This window comes from Gorilla gorilla, chromosome 15, assembly GCF_029281585.2.
Source record: "Gorilla gorilla gorilla isolate KB3781 chromosome 15, NHGRI_mGorGor1-v2.1_pri, whole genome shotgun sequence".
NCBI lineage: Eukaryota > Metazoa > Chordata > Mammalia > Primates > Hominidae > Gorilla > Gorilla gorilla.
The window spans coordinates 110,367,051-110,390,529 of NC_073239.2; the positions used below are offsets into that span (position 1 = coordinate 110,367,051).

A 23,479-nucleotide genomic window follows, 5' to 3' on the forward strand; every position below is an offset into this window, starting at 1 on the left:
AAGTGTCTCTCCATTCTGTAGTGGATTCTTTGGATATCTTCCTATTAATACGCATGATGCCCTCGTCTATTGCCTTCCTTTCCCGCTGCCTTCGGTTTTCCAGTCGAGGGGCTTCCTAATGTGTCCCTGTCCAGCTGGGATGGCTGCAAGGGAGCACACCTGGGGTCTTCCTGTCTTCAGTCTTTCATCTTCCTTTTCTGTGGCCCTTCCAGCTTCACCATCCGTGGACATCTCCTCCTTCCTCCAGCCCCAACTTCTAAAGTCTTGTCACAGCCCCCTGGCAGTGGGACCTCCCATCCCCAATCATCAGCAGGAGAGCCCATCGCAGAGGGGAGGCGAGGGCAGGGACCGCAGCGCGCAGGGAAGCCGTGCTGAGGGTTCCTCCTGCATTTTCTTCCTCGCGGTCCTCAGGAGCATCCTCGCGCCCTCCGGCCCCGGCGCTCCAGCCCGCCCCGGATCCGCCTCCCTCTCCTTCCTCCCGGAGGTTGAGACGAAGCGTGGGACGCACCTGGGTCCCTCTCTGGTCACCCTGCTGAGGCTCCGGGGGCTGCTCCGGGAGCAGGATTTACAGGCCCGGAGAAAGCCAATGGGAAATCCAAATGGTCGGGGACTCCGGCGCTTTAAGAGGCTTTTCTCTGGGAAACACCCGTCTCCTCCGTGCGCCTTATGAATGGAAATACTCCTCCCCCGGTCGAGCCCATTTTCCCATTTCACCAGGAGCCGCAGCCTGCTCTCTCCTTTCGGTCTCCCCGCCCACATCAACGCGGGCAGCTCCAGGAGGGGACGGACAGGAAGCCTTTGGCCGCCTATTAAATCCCACCCATTTCTCCGGGGGCGATTTCCTAACCTTCCGGGACCGAATTCTGCAATTTGATGTGCGTTTTGTCCGAATGGTAGCGACACGGGCCTAAGGGAGGGGGAAAGCGAGGGGGTGGGGGGTGGGGGGTATGCACTCTTTTCCTCGCAACATCGCTGGCGGAGCGAGGGAGCTCACACGACACAGATTTTGGGGCAAAGCCTTTCCAACTGGACAGCACCATGTCCACCAAAGCGGAGCAGTGTAAGTAGCAGCCGGCCCGGCATTCCGGCCCGGCCTCGGCTGGGAGCTATTGCAGCTGCAGCGTTTGCGGCTGCTGGGAGACCTTGGCATTGTGCTGGTGCGGGGGTGGGGGCTGAGGTTGGGGCGGGTGGGGGGTGGCGGAGAGAGGAGGTGGGGGAGGGTGGACGTTAATGGCAGCGCGGCGCTGTCCCCGGTGCTGAAAAATAATACGGTCTTCCTCGGGCTCCAGCGGGGGTTTCTCAAGACTCAGAGACCCTGCGAAATGAAATTAAAATGGGGTCATTCTCGGGAAAAAGAGGCCTCGTATCTTTCAGATAAACATTTCAGTATCTCTTGTTGGAGTGGGGGAAGGGGGGTAGCGGCAAATCAGGGGCGGGGAACTGTCAGTTGCAACTAAAGCCTGCCTGGCCTTCTGAGCATGCCCAGTTCTTGGTGCTGGAGCCATAGGGGAGTTTGAGTCTGCAGTTTCCACTTCGGGTGGAAGAGGCAAGAAGGGAGAGAAGGGGGAGGGAGCAGGGAGCCAGGCAAGAGGAAAATTAACTCACTAATGCCAATACCAATGTCAAAACCAACTACAACCATGCGGTGCTTACAAGAAAGTGAAAGGAGCTCTGGGAAAATGACCTAACTGATCTAATTATTGTTCCAAAGAGCAGGCTTCCTTTGTAGGGCAGCCCACACAAACTATAGCAAATAGCACCGGAGGATTTTGGTTGTCCCAGTAATGACTGACTGTGTGCGTGGTTGGAAGCAACCTGCTAACTCCTTGTGGATGGAGTAAGTTTCTAATATGGTTCCCATAGTCTGTCTTGTTGCAGTGCGCACTAGTAGGCCTTCGGTGTGTACTTGGTAGGTTGATCAATGTGAAGCCTTTTTCCGAGTGCACTTGAGGGCTTGAGGGATTCAGGAGCTTAAACTTCAGATTGTAAATAAAAGATGTTTTTATTAAGCAGTGAGTTTGAATTTTTAACAATATACCAGAACTTATTCACCTAGATTGACTCCTTTCTTCCAAAGCAGTACACATTATATGGATAATGCTGTCACTACTTAAAAGTCTTTGTAATTCTTCTTTGGAATGGCTACTAAAGCCGGTTTTTGAGACACACAAAACAGTAGTCTCATTATTTGAGGGCAATATCTTATATATGATAAAATGCAGTATGTCATTTATTCACCAGATAAATTAAATAAACTGAAGGCTCATAGAATTCTCAGATTGATGGTTCATTAGAAATTGTGCATGCCCACCTACCACCCAGTGCTTTTACTTCTTTATGTTTTTTTGGAATCCGGAAGATCTGAGTTTGAATCTTAGTTTTGCTACTGTTTGACCTTGGGCAAGATAATTGACCTCTCTGAACTTTATTTCCTCATCTGTAAACCTGGGCTAATCATGCTGATGGGGTTGTTGTGGGGAATGAGAGAATACGTATAAAAGGTTTAGTAATGAGCCTAGCACATAGAGTGTACTCAATAAATGATGGCTATGATAATGACAAGCATTGCCCACTTTTAAATAGTCCATCTCCTCTGAATAGTTAGGAAGCTCTCTTGTGATGTTTTTTTGCATGTTTCTGAAAGTTAAATCTACATTCAAAATTAAGTTTTGCTTTTACAGAGGTTTTTGAAAAAAATTGGGTGCATTCTGTTTTGAGGAATGGTAACATAGTTTGAGTCCATGTAGAACTTCCCACTTGAGAATATCACATCCTGATATTATAATAAAGCGAAGTGGTTTTATTGTAGTATGGTTTTTAAAGGAAAAAACACCACCTGTCATTTGATTGTGTAGTTACATATTACGTAAGTAATTTCAGGCTAAAGCCAGTGAGTATTACTCTCCTGTTCCTGTGTTTTCTCTTCCTTGTTATATTTTGAAATGGACTGGATGCTTTGTGTTGTCTCTTTCCTGGGCAATGAATAAAATCTATCTATGGACTTGATTCTGTAGAGCAATTAGTGGACTTAAGTAGCTATTTTAGATGTGTTAGTGAAACAGATTTTTTTCATCTGTAGAGGATGAAAAGGACACCATATCTGGAGCTAGAACATGACTGGAGCTTTGTATGTCCTTCTGATTAATTGTGAGACGCGGGGCAATTAATAGTTTTGTGCCTCAGAGTTTCCATCTTTAAAGTAAGGAATTGTAGTAGGAGCTATCTTTGCTTTAGTCTTAAGGGTTTGGAGGGCAAAGAAGGTAAATGGGAGTAGGCTGTGGAAAGGTTAAGGATGCTATGGATGTTTTTAGGTATCTGTATTTAGAATGAAGGTAATTAAGGAATCTCTTTTCTTTTTCTGTTAATATGCACTAACATGAGTGGATTGACATTTTAGTGTATGTTATGTACCTGAAAATAAAGCAAAAACACAATAGGCTGCATAGTTGATGTTCATGAAGGACAAATACTTTTTATAAAAAGAACGCAGATTGGCAGCATTTTATCCTTGGACTTGGTAGAAGTTTAGCTACGTGTAAGGAGCAAGAGAAGGAAAGGTCAGGGAATTTTTTTTTCTTCTACTGGGTGTGAAGACTACTGGATAAGGAGAGAATGGGAGAGCTCGTTTCTCCTCTGCATTCAGGATGCACACTACCACTTTCCTAAGGACTGAGAAGGGAGAATTAGGCTTAATATAATGTCAAAATATTATTTCTATTACTCTTCTTCTTGGAGCTTCTTGATGTAGATAAAGGTTTCACTGGTTTGACAAGTAGACATAGTTTTGTTGGACCAGCAAGAGAAAGTACTTGCATTTCAACCCAAACCAGATTACCCGATTTACCTTTGAAATGTAACGTATCACAGAGATATGAAAAATGATTTCCGTTTTATGTAGTGGCATTTTCTTTTGTGAGATAAGTAATAGTGATGAAGGAGAAGCTAGTGGCCGGGCGCAGTGGCTCACGCCTGTAATCCCAGCACTTTGGGAGGCCGAGGCAGGTGGATCACCTGGGGTCGGGAGTTCGAGACCAGCCTGACCAACATGGAGAAACCCCATCTCTACTAAAAATGCAAAATTAGCCTGGCGTGGTGGTGCATGTCTGTAATCCCAGCTACTCAGGAGGCTGAGGCAGGAGAATCACCTGAACCCGGGAGGCGGAGATTGCGATGAGTAGAGATTGTGCCATTGCACTCCAGCCTGGGCAACCAGAGCAAAACTCCATCTCAAAAAAAAAAAAAAAAAAAAAAAAGCAGCAGCAGCTAGTTTTTGGAGCCTTTAAAAAAATATTCAATCTGTTTCCTCTGCTATCTGCAGAGCCTCAAAACAGGAGGTGAAAGCTTCCTAGCACTTTCTCAGGTGATTGCAGAAGAGTTAAATTTTTTTTTCTCCAAATACTTCTTTTTCTTACAAAGTTCACTGTAGTGAAAATGTTTGCATAGCTGATATATAATTTGGAATGATAAAAGTGAAATTTATTTGGAATTCTAAAGAGGAGTCCCACTCCCTCCACCCCAAACTTTTTCTGTCTTCTAAGAATCAAAATTGACCAATTGGGATCACCTTGGGTATGCTCTTTCAAAAGAAGCTCTGCTTTTGATAACAGCAGACATTCAGAGTTGGGGTTCTAGAATCAGACTGCTGCCTGGGTTTGAATCCTGGCTTTGCTCCCTGTAAACTCTGTGACCTTAGATAAGTTAATGTCTCTAAGCCCTGACTACATCCTCTATAAAATGGGGATAGTTATAGTTGTTGTGAAGATTAAATGAGGTGATTCATGAACAGTGCTTAGCAGAGAATCCTGGCACATAATGAGGACTTAATAAATGTTAACAATTATTATCATCATCATCAAATATAAAACCTTATGCTTGCTGCCAAAATGGAGATAATTGTGAAGTTTGGATCTAGCCTCCCAGTAACCAAAAATATTTTTGATTACATCAAAGATAAACAATTTTAAGAGTATAGCTGATTAGCACTATGACTTGAAGTTGAACTTGCCCCTCTCCCATGTATATGTAAGGGCCATGCATGGAGAAATCAATAGATAGTTTTCTTTATTTTTTGCACATTATATGGTAATATCGCTAAAATAGAAAAGTACTTCTCCTTTCAATAGCACTGCAGTTGTAGTCATTTAGAAATCTTTTCACAAGAATATTGCAAACTTCTTATAGAGGAAACTCTATTACAGTTTTATTCATATTATGCAAAAATTAGAATGTGCCTATTATAACCATTTTTGTGGTTGCAAAAAGAAGAATAGCTTTTAGCTCTCGTCTTACATGACTTCTCTGTATCATTTGACAGTAGTTGCTGCATTCCTGATTTAAACTCTCCTTTTCTTCTTTCTTTTCTGGCTGTTCCCACTCAGATTTTTTCTTAGGGCTGTCTTCTTCCTGCCTTTTAAAAATTAGCTTCGCACAGGATTCTGTCATTAATCCTCTCTCTCACTCTTTTTTAAAATCCCACAGACTCTTGACCACATTCACTTGCATGGTATCATCTACGAGGATGCCTCCCACATACAATTTTCTAGTCCACAAATGTTTTTGGAACTACAGTCCTCTATCTCTACCCAAGCATCTTATACATACCACCCAAATTCATTGTCCTTTGTTCCAACCTTGTACTTCTTTTTAGATCAGTCATTTTGGTAAATGACACTTCCTTGCTCATTTATCCAAGTCAAAAAATCAGTCTTCCTAAACTTTTTACTCTCTGCCATAACTATTCAACACATTCCCAAGCCTTGTTGATTCTAGCTCATCAACAATCTCTGCGTTACCTCTTCGATCCAGTTACAATGAACTATTTTTTCAGTTCCTCCAATGCATCATGTTCTTTTTGCCTGAAATGTTTTCTTCCCCCTCATCGTCTTGGCCTGTCTAATGCCTACTTACTGCTCAATACTTAGCTTTGAAACCTTGCCTGATTGCCACTTTCTCCCTGTATGCCCTATTTGTGTGCTCACACTATATTTCAATTAGTTTCTTGTTAGTTGCCTTAATTTACTTTGTGTGTAGATTGTATTATGTTCCTCTCTGTGTCTCCAGTGTGCAATCCCTTGTCCAGTGCATAGTGTTTGCACAAAAATCATTTCTTGAAAAAGTAAAAATGACTGAGGGTGGATGAAATGTCTTTTATAAGGAAGGATTACATAACCAAGTGTTTGGCTATCATTAATTTGAAGATTTTACATTTTTGTTAATATGAAGTTCTGCATTCTATGCAATGTGAACATTGCACAAAATGCATGCTTTTCAAATGGATTTACAGGTAAATAAAACTACAGTTGTCAAAAGTACTTAAAATATATTTGCTAAATCAAATGTTACAGTATTTATATAACATGTTACACGTTTCTTAAACATTCGTTGTGGTTTTGATTCTGTCCGATTAGCTAAATTTTCCTTTTACTATATTCAAAATAATAATTATGATTCTTAAAGTGGTAGGCAGTTTTAGCACACAGCCAACTGTTTTTTTTTTTAAGATAAAGTGGCAATATATCTAAAGTCAGGGCCTCTTCAGACCAGTTTTACTTGGATCCTGTTCAAGTTTTATGTATTGATTACTCAACCAATAAATAAGCTTTAAGTTGGGATTCTTGTTTTGCAGTAGTATTATGTTGGAAATTCATATGCATTTGTTTCTTACATTTTGAAAATATATGGATAGCTCTGCATAAATAAACATATGTATTGGCTTAGAAATGAAATATTTCCTGTATCAAAAAGTGCATTAAGCAAAAAATATATTCCTATCAATACTCTTGCTTTCTGTAATGTGAAAAGCTCAACAATTTCATTTAGAACTTTTAGCTTCTTTCAGTCCATTTATTCTATTTGTGTCTTGTTTTTCTCTCCTTCCGGACTTTTCAAGACCAATGTTACCAACAGCATACAGCTTATCATGTGAGTCTCATTTGATATTTGATGTGGGATTAAAACGAGTGGTGTTCAGCATTTCAGGGTATCTTTCATTTTCATTGGTCTCAGGGACTTGGTCTTCCAATAGAATAAAATTAAAAGGATATGTGTGTGTGTATACATATATATTTATGTATATATACATGCACAAATGCATGTGTATATACATATACATTTATGTATATGTTATTTTATTTTAAGAATAAATCAGCTTGCCTCAGAAGTAGAAATAGATAATAACTCACAAACAGTTTAGCGTGTCAGGATTATATGTGCTTGAATCTTAAGCTCTCCAGGAAAGATAGTTTAGATATTTATTGCTTGTGCCTACTATGTACTAGGCACTTTGGTATATATTGGCTTAATTCGTTTTCATAACAGCTTTGAGAGATGTGTTATTATACTTTGGTTTTATTTCTTCAATGTTCCTCAAGTACCTTAATTCCTATTTCTTCTTTTTATTTTTTTATACAGAACTTTTCACAGATTTGTGTGTCATCCTTGCGCAAGGGTCATGCGAGTCTTTTGCATATCATTCTAATATTTTCAGTGAGCACTTACCCTCTATCTGTGCAGCTGAAAGTCTTAGGGCTTTGTTTAACGCTGTATTAATTTTCTAGAGCTGCTGTAATGAATTAGCACAGACTAGGTGGTGTAAAACAACTGAAGATTATTCTCTTACAGTTCTGGAAACCAGAAGTCTGAAATCAAAGTGTTGGCAGGGCTGTGCTCTCTCTGCAGGCTCTAGGGAAGAATCTCCCTTCCTTGTGTCCTAGCTTCTGGGGGTTTCTGGCAATCTTTGGCATTCCTTGGTTGTAGCAGCATCACGCCAATCTCTGCCTCCATCTTTACACAGCCTGTGTCTCTGTATCCAAACCTCTCTCTCCTTCCTCTTATAAACACACGTCATTTGATTTAGAGCCCACCTTAATCCAGTATGACCTTATCTTAACTTGATTATATCTGCAAAGACCCTATTTCCAAATGAGGTCACATTCACAGTACCAGGATTAAGACTTGAACATATCTTTTGGGGGATACAATTCAAACCACTACAAACCTTATTACATTTTGTCTCATTAATGTTATTTCATTGTTATGTCTGATTCTATAATCCAACATATTAGCTATTCTTCCATTGGTTTTGTGTCAACTACCAAAACAATATGCATTCCTATATGAAGTATCCAAAATAAAAATGTTGACAAAAAGAAAGAAGCACCAAAGCCCTGTGAGTGTCATGCTATTAAATAACTTTTTTCAAGTTGGCTTTGAGCCTCTAATCAATATATTTTAAATATGACAGTTTCGCTAGATACAAATCTATCCTATCATGGTACCACTCAATCTATATATTTCATCAACTTGTCTATTCACTTATTCAACCAATATTTATTGGGTGTCTACAATGTATCAGGCACTGTGCTAAGCTCTAGAGGAGCTTACATTTGACTCTCCGAGTGCATCCTACTTTGCTGAGATGTATACACTCTCTACAACTTTTCTTTGATGCCCTGTCTAGATCTCTAAAAAAATAGGAAGTTGAAATGAACTTGGGATGACTTATTCACAGGGAGCCAACAATTGCTCCTGTGGTCATTACTGCTCTTTATTTTAACTGGAGGCTAAAATTTTTGTGGAGAATTTTCTAAGACTCTCCACTCTCCCATTCAACATTGTTCTTAAAAAATAATGTTTCAAGCAGGTTTCACTGGCTTTCTTTTTCGTTCTTTTTTTTTTTTTTCACATAACCCTCATTGCGTTAGATCTTTTTCATTCTTCCAAAATAATTTTATAAACGAGTTGAATAACTCCAGGAAAAAGCCTCATAGTATTTTTGTGAGTATCATATTACTTTTATAGAATAACTTACTTTAGGAAGAATTGACATCTTTCTGATATTGAATCTTACTCTTTCTAAGAACATGGTATGTCTTTCCATTTGTTCAAGTCTGTGCCTTTCTTGGGGTGCTTTTTTCTCATATAGATTTTGGAATTTCTGAGCTCTTGCTTAGTATTTTCTTTCATCATTTTTTGCCATCATAATTGAGATGTATCATTTCTTCTATTTTAAGATTTTGAATACATGAAGGCTATTGAGTTTTTGTATGCTGATTTTATAACTTTATTTTACTAAATTATTTTCTTTTTGTAGTCATTTTTCCATCTATTCTTTTGGGTTTTCAAGATATACAATTGTATGCTCTGCAAATAGAAAATAGTTTTGTCCTTTCTTTTCTACTCAATTTTTATGCCTCTAATTGCTTTCTTGTTTTCTGATTGCATTGGTCAGTATCTCCAATACAGTGTGAAATATAGCAGAGAGAGTGGGTGTTCTTGGCTTGTGTTTTACTTTAGTAGGAAAATCTCTTGTATTTCTCTTTTAAGTAAGATATTATTTTGGGCTGAGGTAATATACTAGGCAGTATCTGTCAATTCTTATTTTGTTAAGTTTTTTTTTAAACTGAAATGGGTGTTGAGTCAAGTTTATTTTCTGCATCTATGGAGACCATATTGCTTCCTCTCTTAACTTTATTGATATGCTTAGTTGAATTTCATCATATTTTAAGAATTTTTGCATTGATATTAATAAGTTAGATTGTTTCATAGGTGTTTTTCTGGGGGGCAGAGTGGGAAGTAATTTTATTCAGGACCGGGGAACAATGTGATACTCACTACATAAAGTGAGCCTGGAAATTTTGCTTCCTTTCTAAACTTTGGAATAATATAGTAGCATTGGTGTTATCTGATCTTTAAAAGTTTTTTAGAGTTCCCCTGTAAAACAATCTGGCCTGTGCTTTTTTTGTAGTGGAACTCTTTAACTTCTTTCTCTATTTGTTGTACGACACTTGTTCTATTTAGACTTTCTGTTTCTACTGGGGTCAATTTTGGTAAGTTTTATTTCTCTAAAAAATTATGCATTTCATCTAAGTTTTCAAATTTGTTTGCATAGAATTATGCAAATGACTAACTTAGAAATTTTAAAAATTCCTCTGTTTTGATGTTTATTTTCTGCTTGTCATTTCTAATGCATACAGTCGGCCCTCTGTATCTGGTGGTTTTTGCATCCATGGATTCAACCAACAGTAGATCAAAAATATTTGGGAAAAAAACAATAAAAAATAGTACAATAAAAAAATACAGTGGGGTATGACAACTATTCCTATACGATGACATTTTATTCGGTATTATAAAACAGAGATGATTTAAAGTATACAGGAGGATGTGCATAGGTTATATGCAAATACTATATAATTTTATAAAAAGGACTTGAACATCCAAGGATTTTGGTACCTGCAGAAGGTTAGGGGTGGGGGTGGGTCCAGGAACCAATCCCTGGTGGATACTGAGGGATGACTGTATTTAATGTTGTGTATTTGTGCTGTCTCCCCTGCCCCCTTTAAAAAATTGGGTTAGTGGTTTGTCTATTTTGTTGATTTCTTTTTCAAGAAACCAGTTATTTTTATTTATTTATTACTTCTAGTTTTTGGCATTTCTAAATTAATTTCAGTTTTTATTATTAATTTCTGATTATTTTTTCCTCGATTTCTTTGTTTTATTTTGTATTCCTCTAGCTTTTTGAGTTGGCTGTTAATTTTTTTTTTAATTTTTATTGAGATAGGCATTTCATGCAATATAATTTTCTTTGACACTTCCTTTAGTTATAGCCTACAGATTCTGGTAATGTCAGGCTTTATTATAACTATTTTCAAGAAATTCTGCAATTGAATTTTGTATATTTGCCTTTGACCTAAGAGTGGTTTAAAACTGCATAAATTTCCATGTGGAAGGGCATTTTTGTTTCTCTGTTGTGTTGTTGATTTCTAATTTTATTGCCTTATGGTCTGAGGATACTATTTACATTATTTCTATTCTGTAGCACATTGAGGTTTTTGTTGTGTCATAAGATTTAGTCAGTTTTTGTGAATACCACATCTGTACTTAAAAAGAAGTTGTAATCGCTATTATTATTGATACAATAATATGAGTTTGATGTATATCTATAAGATCTACCTTGTAATGTTGTTTAGGTCTTTTATACCTTTTATTAATTTTTAGTCCACTTGATCTTGGATTGTGAGAGGTATGTTAAAGTCTCCTATTATTAGTGTGTTTCTGTCTATTTCTCCTTGCATCTTCTGTAGGTTGCTGCTTAATCGAAGTTATTACTGTGTTACTGGGTGCATAAATACTAATAACTAATATCTTCATTGTGAATTGTAGCCTTAAACATTATAAAGGGCACTTCTTTAACTATTTTAATGCTTTTTGGTCTGAATTCCACCTTGTCAGATATTAAGATTATGACCCCGTTTTCTTTTTATTTGTGTTTGCCTGATATATCTTTTGCCATCCTTTTATTTTTAACTCTTTTGAATCTCTTTGTTTTAGGTGTGTCTCTTGTATTCTGCATAGTGTTGGATTTTGCTTTGTTAGCCAATCTGAAAATCCTTTTCTTTTAATAGGTGAGTTAAGCCCTTTTACATCTATTGACATGATTAATATGTTTGGCCTCAGTTCTATCATATTATTTTATTTTTATGTATTTTATATCTAAACTCTTTCATTATGCAATGGGTTTTATTTGCTCATTTTTTTCTTTTGGTTAACTTTATACTAAGACTTCTACATAATACTGCTAGTCCTCTTGTTTCTGGACTAACTAGTTCCCTACATTGAATAATATTGCAATTAGCTCCTAACCTCTTCTCTCTCCCCTCCTTCTAACCCAGTATCTGATATACAATAGTGTCATTTTGTTTACAATTAATACCCATTAGACAATCATATCCATATGCCTTCCATGCCTCCTGATTTTTGATAATTGTATTTTAGCTGCTATATTTTCTTTCTTATAATCATGGTTTAGCTTTGTTTCGCAGATAAATTTATATTTAATACTCATCACTCATTCTTATACTGCTGTCTTTCAGTCTTTTTGGTTGTCTTAATCGCCATTTCTAATAGATCCTTTAGGAAGGGCTTAGAGAATCAATTATTGCCTGAGTTTTGGCAAGTTTATAATAGTTTGCAACTTTGTACTTGGAGGTCAGCTTGGGTGGACATAAAATCTTTGACTTATATTTCGCCAACTTGAGTATTTTAAATTTGTCACATCATTTTTTTTGGCATTAAGGATTGGTGAAAAGTCCAGTGACAATCTTGTTTTCTTAGTGGCTTAGTCTTCTTTTTTAATCTCCTTTTAAGTAGCCTTAACTATAATATGATTCATTGTTGGGTCATGCTGAAATGATTGCAGTACGTCCTTTCAATAAGTTCAAGATTTTTTTTTAATTTTAGGAAATACAGTTTCTGGAGATACAGTTTTAATACTTGTTTTGTTCCATTGTTTGGCATTTTCCCTTGAGATCCCTATCATACATATGTTGGATGTTTTTTGCTTATCTTCTGTAGGATCATTTTCTACTGTACGTTTTAAAAAATCTCTTCCTTTATTTCTTTTAGAGTTTTTTTAGAATTACCCACACAATATACCTTTATTAGTCTACATGTGAACTAGCCTATTCTTGGTGATTCTGCATGTATATAGAACTATATATTTATTTAGGCCTTATTTTGAAATGTTAAATATAAAGTTGATAACATTCAGTTGAATATTATTTTATTTTGCATAAATTCAACTTATTCATTATAAGTAAGTACAAGCATTTGACTACTATCACCATGTCTTCTAATGTAGACACGCCCAAATACATACATATTAAGATACGTGTCATTTTGTCCTCTTTTTGTTTACGTGGAAATAGTGACAAATAATAAAATTCACCAATTTGCAAAGCACAGATTGATGAATTTTGCTAAGAATATACAGTCATGTAACCACTACCACAATAAAGATAAAGACCCATATCCTGGCCGGACATGGTGCCTTATGCCTGTAATCTCAGCACTTTGGGAGGCCAAAGTGGGCGGATCACTTTAGGTCAGGAGTTTGAAACCAGCCTGGCCAACATGGCAAAACCCTATATCTACTAAAAGTACAAAAATTAGCAGGGCATAGTGGTGCATGCCTGTAATCCCAGCACTTTAGGAGGCTGTGGTGGGCATATCAGTTTAGGTCAGGAGTCTGAGACCAGCCTGGCCAACATGGCAAAACCCTGTCTCTACTAAAAATATAAAAATTAGCCAGGCGTGGTAGTGCATCCCTGTAGTCCCAGCTACTCAGGAGGTTGAGGCAGGAGAATCGCTTGAGCCCAGGAAGCTGAGGTTGCAGGAAGCTGAGATTGCGCCACTGCACTCCAGCCTGGGCAACAGAGAGGGACTCAGTCTCTAAATAAATAAATAAATAAATAAATAAATACCCTTATCCTTATCTTAGAAAGATTCCTTGTGTCCTTTGCTCTTGATCCCTTCCTTCAACTCCCAGTTCCAGGAAGACATTGCTTTTCTTTTTATTATTAGTGTTGCCTTTTATAGAATTTCATGTAAATGGAAGCATTCAGTGCATAGTCTTTTCTGTCTGACTCCTTTTTTTTTTTTTTCTCAAGACGGACTCTTGCTCTGTCACCCAGGCTAGAGTGCAATGGCACAATCTCGGCTCGCTGCAACCTCCGCCTCTTGGGTTCAAGCGATTGTCCTGCCTCAGCCTCCCGAGTAGTTGGGATTACAGGTGCAAACCACCATGCCCGGCTAATTTTTTGTATTTTTAGTAGAGACAGGGTTTCACCATGTTGGGCAGGCTGGTCCCGAACTCCTGACCTCGTGATCCACTTGCCTTGGCCTCCCAAAGTGCTGGGATTACAGGCATGAGCCGCGGCACCTGGCTTCTGTCTAACTTCTTTTATTTATCATAATGTTTTGGAGAGTCACTCATGTTGTTGGGTTAATTAATATTTTGTTTGTTTTTGTTGCTCTATATAGTCCATGGCATGTGTATATTACAATTTGTTTATCCATTCACCCGTTGATAGAAATTTGGGTTGTTTCCAGTTTTGGGCCATTATGAATATTTGCATACCTGGTTTCATGTGGACATATGTTTTTATTTCTCTAGGTTGAATACCTAGGAATGGAATTGCTTGGTAGTATGGTTAATGAATATTTACCATTATAAGGTATTTCTATACTATTTTGCAAAGTGGCTGTAAGGTTTTATGTTCCCAGCAGCAATGTAGGAGAGAGTTTCAGTTGATCTGCATCTTCATCAACACTTGGTATTCACAGTCTATTTAACTTTAGTCTTTCTAGTTGGTGTGCAGTGGTATCTTGTGGTTTTAATTAGCATTTCTCTGAGGATTAGTGATGTTGAACATCTTTTTATGTGCCAATTGACTATTTGTATATCTTCTTTTGGGAAATTTCTGTTCCAATCTTTGGTCTATTTTTATTGGATTTTTTTGATCTTTTGATTGAGTTTTAAGGGTTCTTTATATATTCTGAATACAAGTTCATTGTTTTGAAACATTTTGCTTCCAATCTGTGGCTTACCTTTGTGTTTTCTTAACAATGACTTTCGAGAAGCAAGACTTTTAAATTATACAGCCCATTTTCAATTTTTTTTTCTTCTGTCATTTGCACTTTTGGTATCCTGTTTAAGGAATCTTTGCCTAAACCAATGTCACAAAGATTTTCTTCAGTATTTTCTTCTAGAAGTTTAATGGTTTTATCTCTAACATTTAGATTTATAAACATTTTTGAGTTAATTTTATGTATAATGTGAGGTAAAGTTTGAGGTTCATTATTTCCATGTACGATATCCAATTGTTTCTTATCTCTATTGGATTATCCTGGTACCTTTGTTGATAGTCAATCACTCATATATATGTGGGTCTATCTCTGGACTCTATTTTGTTTCTTCATCTATTCTTATGTCAATGGCATATGATCTTTAGTACTATCAATCGTCCAACTTTGTTCTTATTTTTCAAAACTGTTTCAACTATTTAAAGTCCTTTGCTTTCTATGTAAATTTTAAAATCAACTTGTAATTTGCTTCAAAGGAAGCTTATTTGGATTTTGGTCTATAGATCCATTTGGAGAGGATTACTTTCTTAACAATCCTTGGAATGACACATATGTAAACTTAATTATGTCTTGTTTAATTCTCTTTTGCAATATTTGGTAGTTGTCACATCTTTCATTAAATTTATTCCTAAGTATTTTTGTGAGTGGATTTGTTTTTCAAGTTTTATTTCCTAATTATTTGCTGTTAGTATAGATAAATACAATAGCTTTGTCGTGTTGGTCTTATATCCTGTACCCCTACCACACTCATGTATTTGGTGAGTAGTTTAAAAAAAGAAAAAAATATATGTATAATTTAAGGTTTTCAGTATGCACTGTTATGCCATTTGTGGATGAAGATAATTTTACATCTGCCTTTCCAATCTGTATGCCTTTTATTTCTTTTTATTGCCTACTGTACTGGCTAGGACCTTCAGAACAATGCTAAATAAAAGTGATGTGAGTGAGTGTTCTTGCCTTGTTCTTGACCTTAGGTGGAAAGCTTTGAGCCTTTCAGAATGTTAGACCAACCTTGCATTCCTTTATTCCTGAATTAAACCCTATTTGGTCATACTGTATTCTTCTAAAAATATTGTTGGATTCAGTTTTCTAATGTTTAGTTAGGGAGTTTTGTATCTGTGTTTTCACGAGATATACTGGTCTGTAGTTTTGTTTTCTTGTGATATTTTTGTCTGGTTTTGAAATCAGGATAAAATTGGCTTCATAAAATGAGTTGGGAAGTGTTTCCTTTTCTATAGTTTCTGAAAGGGTTTGTGTAGAATTGATAACGATTCCTTGATTTTTTGATAAATTCACCATTGAAGCCATTAGAGCCTGGAGGTTCTTTTTTTGGGGGAAGGTTTCAAATTTTAAATTCAGTTTCTTCAGTTGATAAAGATTTCACAATTTTTGTTTGCTTTAAATTCTTCTTAAGTCAGTTATGGTTATTTGTGTCTTTTAAGGAATTTGTCCATTTTGTCCATTTGACAAATTTGTCTAGTTGCCATTTACTGGTATAAAGTTATTTGTAATAATCCCTTATAATTCTTTTTATATCTATAGAATTTGTTGCTATGTTCCTCTTTTATTTCTGATATTGGCAATTTATGTCTCTTTTTTTCCTGACCTGTCTGGTTAGAGGTTTATACATTTTACTGATGAACCAACTTTTGGTTTCAATGATTTTCTCTATTGTTTCTCTGTTTCCTATTTTATTGATTTTTGTACATAATTATTTATACCATTTCCTTCCTTTGGTTTGTTTGGGTTTTAATTAGCTCTTCTTTTTTCTAGCATCTGAAAGTGAGAACTATATTATTAATTTGAAATCTTTCTTCTTTTCTAATAGAGGCACTTGAAAGCCATGCATTTCTTCATAAGTCCTGCTTTAGGCACATTCCACCAGTTTTGAATTTTCATTATTCAGTTTAATTCTCTAATTTATCTTGCAATTTTTTTCTTTGACCCAAAATTTCTTTAGACATGTGTGTGGTTTTTTTTTTTTTTGGTGGGGGATGGAGTTTTGCTCTGTTGCCCAGGCTGGAGTGCAGTGGCACGATCTTAGCTCACTGCAACCTCCACCTCCCAGGTTTGAGCGATTCTCTTGCCTCAGCCTCCTGAATAGCTGGGATTACAGGCACCCGCCACCATGCTTGGCTAATTTGCATTTTTAGTAGAGATGGGGGTTCATCACGTTGGCCAGTCTGGTCTCAGACTCCTGACCTCAAATGATTCTCCTGCCTTGGTCTCCCAAAGTTCTGGGATTACAGGTGTGAGCCACCGTGCCCGGCCTAGAAGTGTGTTGTTTAATTTCCAAATATTTGGGATTTTCCTGGTTATCTTGTTTTTGATTTCTAACTTAATTCTATTTTTGTTAGAGAATATATTCTGTATGCTTTCAATCTTTTGACATTTATTAAGACTTGTTTTATGGCCTCAAATATAGTCTATACTGGTAAACATTCTATGTGCCAATTGAAAACAAAATGTATTTTTAAATTGTTGGGTAATGTGTTGAAATCTACGCATTTGCTGATTTTTGTCTAATTTTTCTAATAGTTGCTGTTAAAGCATATTGCAGTCTTTAGATTATGGAATTCCTTTTCCCTTTAAATCTGTCATTTTTGCTTCATGTGTTTGGAAACTCTGTTACTGGGTTCATATACATTTATGATTGTTATGTTTTCCTGTTGAATACCCCTTTTATTTTTATGAAGTGTCTTTTTTATCCTTGTTAATATATTTTGCTTTGAAATGTATTTTATCTGATATTAATATTGCTACTCCAGACTACCTTCACATTCTGTTTATCTGGCTTATGTTTCCCATTCATTTCCTTTCACCCTTTAAAGTTTTCCTACTGTCTTTTTAAATATTCTTTTTTGCATTTTTAAACTACTGGTTGACTGAGCAATTATTGTGTACTTCCTTAATTTTTCACAGTTAATAACGTACTACCTTATTTAAAATATAGAAATCTTGCAACTTTATAGGCCCATATCCCTCTTTATTTTATACTTATTTTATGTAATACATCTACATATGTTATAAACCCCACAAGACAATACTGTAACTTTAATTTTAAAATTACATGGTTAATAAAGAAATTAACAGAAAAAAGAAAGTATAGTCTTTTGCATTTACCAAGATATTTACAATTTCTGGTGCTCTTTGTTTTTTTTTTTTCTGAGGACTCAAGTTTCTATCTGAAATTTATTTCTCCTTAGCCTGAAAAACTTTCCTTCACATATTTTGTAGTGTAGCTCTACTTGTGACCAAATGTTTTAGATTTCTTTTGTCTGAAAAAGTCTTTATTTTGCTTTTATTCTTGAATAATATTTTTGCTGAATACAGGATTTTGCTTCGACAGTTTTTTTTTCCTTTGAGTACTTTAAAAATGTTATTCCCTCTGGCCTTCTTGGTTTCAGAGGTGAATTCAGCCATTACTTGTCATATATCCATAAAATGTATGTAAATTATTGTTTTCTCTTACTGGTTTTAAGATCTGCTCTTTATTTTTGGCTTTCAACAGTCTGAGTGTCACGTGGGCTTCTATTGGCATGGGCCTCTGGGTGTTCATTCTGCTTTGTGTTTGTCATTTCATGTCTGAAAATTTCTGCCTGTTACCAAATCTGAGGACTCTTTGGCTATTATTTCTCAAATATTTTCTCAGCCCCGTTCTTTTTGTCCTTTCCTTTTGGTATTCCCATCACACATATGTACCTCTTACTGTCTGATACTACCTAACCCACCTCTGAGGCTCGGTTCTTTTTTTTTTTTTTTTAATCGTTTCTCTCCTCTGTTCTTCATGTTGGATACTTTCCATTGGTCTATTTTCAAGTTCACATATTCTTTCCTCTGTCATGACCATTTCTAATGGCTGTAAGTTCATTCAGTTAATTTTTATTTCTGAAATTGTTTTTCAGTTCTAGAATTTCCATCTTGTTCTTCTTGCATGATTTTTTTATTTCTGCTGAGACTTCCCATTTCTCTGATGAGAGTTTCATGCATTGAAAACATATTTTGTTTTACTTAATTGAGGATAGTTTTAGCAATTCATTAAAATCCTTGTCTGTTAGTTCCAGCGTCTATTTCCTTTCAGGATCAGAATATACTGACTTTTCTTGTGGGAATGTGTTTTATTTTCTTGGTTCTTCTTATGTTGGGTCATTTTGAGTTGTATCCTGGATATAATGAATGTTAAGTTTTGGAGACTTTGGGGTCTACTATTTCCCACTGATGAGGTGGTGTTTCCTTTGCTTTATGGGTAATTTTCCTGGCTGGGATGGAATTGCAAACTCTGTTCTCATGCAGAAGTTCCTTACTTTGTTCAGATCTTTTGTCTTCAGCTGGGCTGATTTGGGTCTATTTTGCACTTGTGTGGTTCAGGGGTCAGTCAAAGATGTCAGAGTTTGAGGATCCAGAGTTTATGGTTTTTTCCCTTGTGGGATTCCCTCACTTGCTTCAGGAAAGTAGTTTTTGGTTTGTTCGTTTTTAGAATCTGCTCCATCACTTTCAGATCTTATCACTTGAGGAACTCCCTCCTTGCTTTGACTCCTGTTTTCAGACTGGGCCCCACAGTACCTGTTGATGACTTGAGAGTTCTGTTCTGAAGACCCAACTGCCTTCCTTTCGTGTCTTCCTGCATGGATGCTGATGCCACATGGCTGTGTGGCTATCAGCAGTCTGTCCCCATCCTTTCATATTTAGTCCACGGTGATACTTTGTCTCCTAATTTTGTTGTAGAGATTGTCAGTGGGTCTTTGGTTTTGTTATCCTCATTGATCTGTCTGTTTTTAACAGAGGACCCTGGGTTGACTCAAAAACTATGCTGTTGCCACTGTCCTCTTTCCAGAATCCTCCTCTTTTACCATATTTAAGCTGATTATTTTTGAGTGCTTAAACTCTAGTCTCTGGTTTTTAGATTCGTTTCTTAAATAAATGGCTGCTGCCTTTAGAACCAGGCTTGTGGCTGTTCATCTACTCTCTGTTTCTGGGTCAAAATGAAGTCACAGAAGCTCTTTATTCTTTAATAAAGAAATGATTATCAAAAGTCATAAATACAGGGCACAGGTGTGATGGTGCGTGCCTTTAATCCCAGCTACTTGGGAAGATGAAGCCAGAGGATCCTTTGAGGCCAGGAGTTTGAGGTTGCAGTGACCAGTGACTGCACCACTGCACTCCAGCCTGGGCAACAGAGCAAGACCTTGTCTCTAAAAAAAAAAAAAAAAAAGAAAAAAACCAACTTGTAAATATGGGAGCCTTCTCAACAATGACAATATACATATTGTGTTTTTCTTATGCGACTGGGTTCATGCTTGCTCTTCAGTTTTTTTGAATTAAATAATTTAGTGTTTGGGTAATAACATCATCAGGGGATGAAACTGAAAAGCAAGGGAATGATAAATGAAAATGTTAGAAAGGGACTTGTATCTAGGGCAAGTGAGGGGGATGAAATCAGTGGTGGGTATAGATAAGATACAGGAAATGTTCTATCTTTTAATCTGACGGTGGGTAAATGGGTGTACGTTATTATTTTGAAAGTGTGTACGTAATTGTACACCCTCTTTCATATCATGAAGATGTGCGAAACAGTCTCTGGGACACAATCTAAATTCAACTTCCTTGAGAGCTCCTCTTCAGGAGGTCACTGAGCAAAGTCAGAAGTGAGTCCTGGGAAAGAAGGAGTTCATCCCAGTTGAGGCTTTGCAGTGCTGTTGTGTAGGCCAGGGGACCTCTGACCAAAAATGTGGTCAGGGAGTGGGTTACTCTATGTTTTCTGCTTAAGCTCAACATGACCTGCCTCTAGCTCTTAGAAGTAGGTCAAAGCAGAAACTTTCTGTAGGGGTAAAATGAGTGTCCTTAGCTGTTTGAGGCCACTGTGGAGGAGAGTAGGAACTTTATTGGCTCAGGAACAAATATCTGGGCCACACTTGCCGAGGCATTCTGCATTGGGTTAAAAGCATGGTCTGGGGTTCTTGGTGATGGCAACTTTCAGGAATTTGTCTCTGGAACCACATTGCTCTGACCTTGACTGATTGCCTTCTATGCCTGATACACAACTGGGTGTTCTTTCTCCCAGGAGAAAGGATGCATCTATGAATGTCTAAATACGCCTTTATTTTTGGTTTGTAGTTTGTCTGAATGTAGAATTCTACTTTGGGAACATTGTTTTTCAGGGTTTTGAAGGCATTGCTTCATCGTTATCTTGTTTCCAGTGTTGCTTTGGAGAATTTCAAAGCCATTTTGATTCTTGATATTTCCTAAGTAATAAAAAAATTTAAAAATCTCTAGAAGTATGTAGAGTCTTTTCTTTGTCCCTAGCTTCTGACATTTCATAGCAAAGTGCATTGCTATGTGTCTATTTTTCTTCATTGTGGTGGGCTCTTTTAATCCGCCATTATCTAAAAAGTTCTTAACTCATTTTGTTAATGGTTTTAACTCTTTTGGTTTTGCTATTGCCTTTTTCTGAAACTCCTTATATCCTGATATTGGATATCCTGGATTTGTCATTTCTCTTTTATTTTGTCTTTTGCTGTATTTTGGGGAAATTTTCTCAATTGTATCTTCTAAACCTTCTATTGATTATTCCTGGGATTATGTTTTTGATCTACAAAAACTTTTTTCTTCACTGTATGTTGTTTTTCTAACAGCACAACAGCATTCGTTCATAGGTAGAGTATCTTATCTTTCTGATATTAATAACAGTTTTTTTTTTTAAGATAAAGTTTTCCTCTTCCCTACAGACTCTTTCTCTCCAAGTTGATTTTCTCTCCAAGTTGATTTTCTCTCCTTCTGGTCTTACAGTTAGAGGCTTTCTTTAGATGGTTGGCCTTCCTTCCCTGTCTACTCATAATTAAGGGCTGGAACTAAGAAGCTGACCTGAGCATGTTAGAGGGCCATTTACTGGGGGCACCCGTGGTGTGACTGTCTTCAGACCTTTCCTCTTTGACTTAGTCAGATTCACAGCCGGAAGGAGAAAAAAAAAGAGGCTTCCTGTCTCCAGCCTGAAGGGTAAGGGTCTAGCTGCCAGGGGTTGGAGGGCAGGGTTTGGTTCCGCTCTGCGTTAGCATTTACACTTCATATAGCCAGCAAATCCCCTTGGTTAGGTAGATTATCCTGGCTTTCCATTCTGTTTGGTCTCTGCCATTCCGGAGACCCTCTGATGTGTCTCTCTTCCGGCAATGAACTTCAGATATTCTGAGTTGAGGAGAGGTGCTCTCTCAGGGCATGTGAAGTGGGGGAGAAAATTTAGGGTTCTAATTGCTCTTAAACAGTTTTCAGCCAATCCCCCACATTTTTTTTAGCACCCTCTTCTGCCCCTTACCTCCTGTTCCAAAGCTATCTGTTGCTGCCGTTTCTGTACCTTTTGAGAAGCCTGAAATGCACACTAGTTGGTTCTTGGCTTTGGAATCAGTTGGTTCTTAGCACTGCTGCTGGACTGGGATTTGACTTTCTCTGGTCTGCCAAGTCAACTGCTACTTGTCTATTAGCTTTCAAGCTTCCAAAAATGATCTTGCTTTGTGTTTTCTTGCCTTGTCTCCTTTTCTTCTTGTCTTTGAAAAATCCTTTTACTGTAATTTGGTGACATTTTAGTTGTGTATGTTTTAGATGATTGTCTTCACTTTGCAGTCCTGACCCAGAACCTTTCGCTTACTTTTCCATGCCTAGCATCTTCTCATCCTTCATGTCTTACTTAAATGTTATCTCTTCTGAAAAGTCTTCCCGGACTATCCTATGTCAAGAAGGCATTGCCCAACCGCTTCTTTAGTCTGTATTTGAGTCTCTTGTAATATTTTTATAGACCTTTAAAAAGTATTTACTGTCTTTTCGTTCATTTTTCACACTTTCTCATATGCTGCATGACATCAGGGACTGTGGCTGTCTTGTGCACTGTTACATCCCCAGCAACTGGCACATAGTTAACTACAATGAACATTTACTGAATGTGTGAAAGAACAGATTACACCTGGACTGCATGATTTTTTTTTTTTTTTTTTTTTTGAGCTGGAGTTTTGCTCTTGTCACCCAGGCTGGAGGGCTGGAGTGCAATGGCGCGATCTCGGCTCACAGCAACCTCCACCTCCCAGGTTCAAGCGATTCTCCTTCCTCAACCTCCAGAGTAACTGGGATTACAGGTGCTCACCACCATGCCCAGCTAATTTTTGTATTTTTAGTAGAGACAGGGTTTCGCCATGTTGGACAGACTGGTCTCGACCCCTGACCTCAGATGACCCACCCGACTCGGCTTCCCAAAGTGCTGGGATTGCAGGAATGAGCCACTGCACCCGGCCGAGTTTTTTAAATTGATAACAATTTTCTCAGTTTTCTCATCTGTACAAAAAATAAGAGCAGGGAAATACAATAGCACCTACCTCATAGAATTGTTGTGAGGCTTAGAGAGTTGAAAGGATAAAGTGCTTAGAACAGTGCCTGGCACATGGGAAACACTATAACAATGCTATTATAGTTATAGTTTTAAGAGTCTTAAAAGCAGTCTTTAGAGAGTTGTAATTTTATATTTAATTGTTGTTCAATTTTGTTCAAGTTAAAGAAAATTTTGCTGTGTGATGGACTGAATTATTCTTCTGAATTCTGTAGTATGTTCTGAATCAAAGTACATCTGAATTTTTACTCCAGGTTGATCACGAATGGCAACTTGAATTTTAGCACTGTCATGGAAGAGAATTGTGCTTCCACAGGAAAGTGGATCCCAAATAATTCCCAGAGGTTTTCCACATAGCCAGACATTTAAGGACGGTGCTGGCTATGATGCATCTTCTTGTTTAGGCAATTCTGGGCTATCTGTGTCTTCTTAGGGAGTAGAATTTATTTTCAGTGCAATCATTTTGTTTTGAAATTGAGCCACATTGATTGGATAGGTGGTTGATAATTCAGATATGTCTTGAGTATTGCACTTCGCTGTAGAAACTTAAAGAATGATTCATAGTTATCAGCCTTCGTATATCCCTGAAATTATTTGATTTTCACCAAATAATTCCTCAGTTCTTCAAAAACCTATGATTTTTTAAGTAGAGAGCTCAGTGAAATTTAGTAGAGATTAAATAATTTTCTAGTT

The 23,479-nt window shown here is 37.3% G+C and overlaps 1 protein-coding gene and 1 non-coding gene across 12 annotated transcripts in view; one reads left to right on the top strand and one right to left on the bottom strand.

Annotated features, from left to right (window-relative positions):
- Positions 1-450: 450 nt before the first annotated feature.
- Positions 451-23,479, top strand: part of UNC79 (unc-79 homolog, NALCN channel complex subunit) — a 277,012-nt gene continuing 253,983 nt past the window's right edge. For 6 of the 11 annotated variants that reach the window (XM_055361282.2, XM_063698138.1, XM_063698139.1 and 3 more), the window contains exon 1: positions 926-1,060. In XM_055361282.2, the coding sequence (XP_055217257.2) occupies positions 1,039-1,060 (22 nt within the window). In that variant the 5' untranslated portion in view covers positions 926-1,038. Of the gene's footprint in view, positions 876-925; positions 1,061-23,479 lie in introns of those variants that run through there. The other 5 variants (XM_063698140.1, XM_063698143.1, XM_063698141.1 and 2 more) reach the window with 2 other exon arrangements.
- Positions 7,401-7,511, bottom strand: LOC115930638 (U6 spliceosomal RNA). The gene has a single exon (XR_004067259.1). It is a non-coding gene; the product is annotated as a U6 spliceosomal RNA (small nuclear RNA).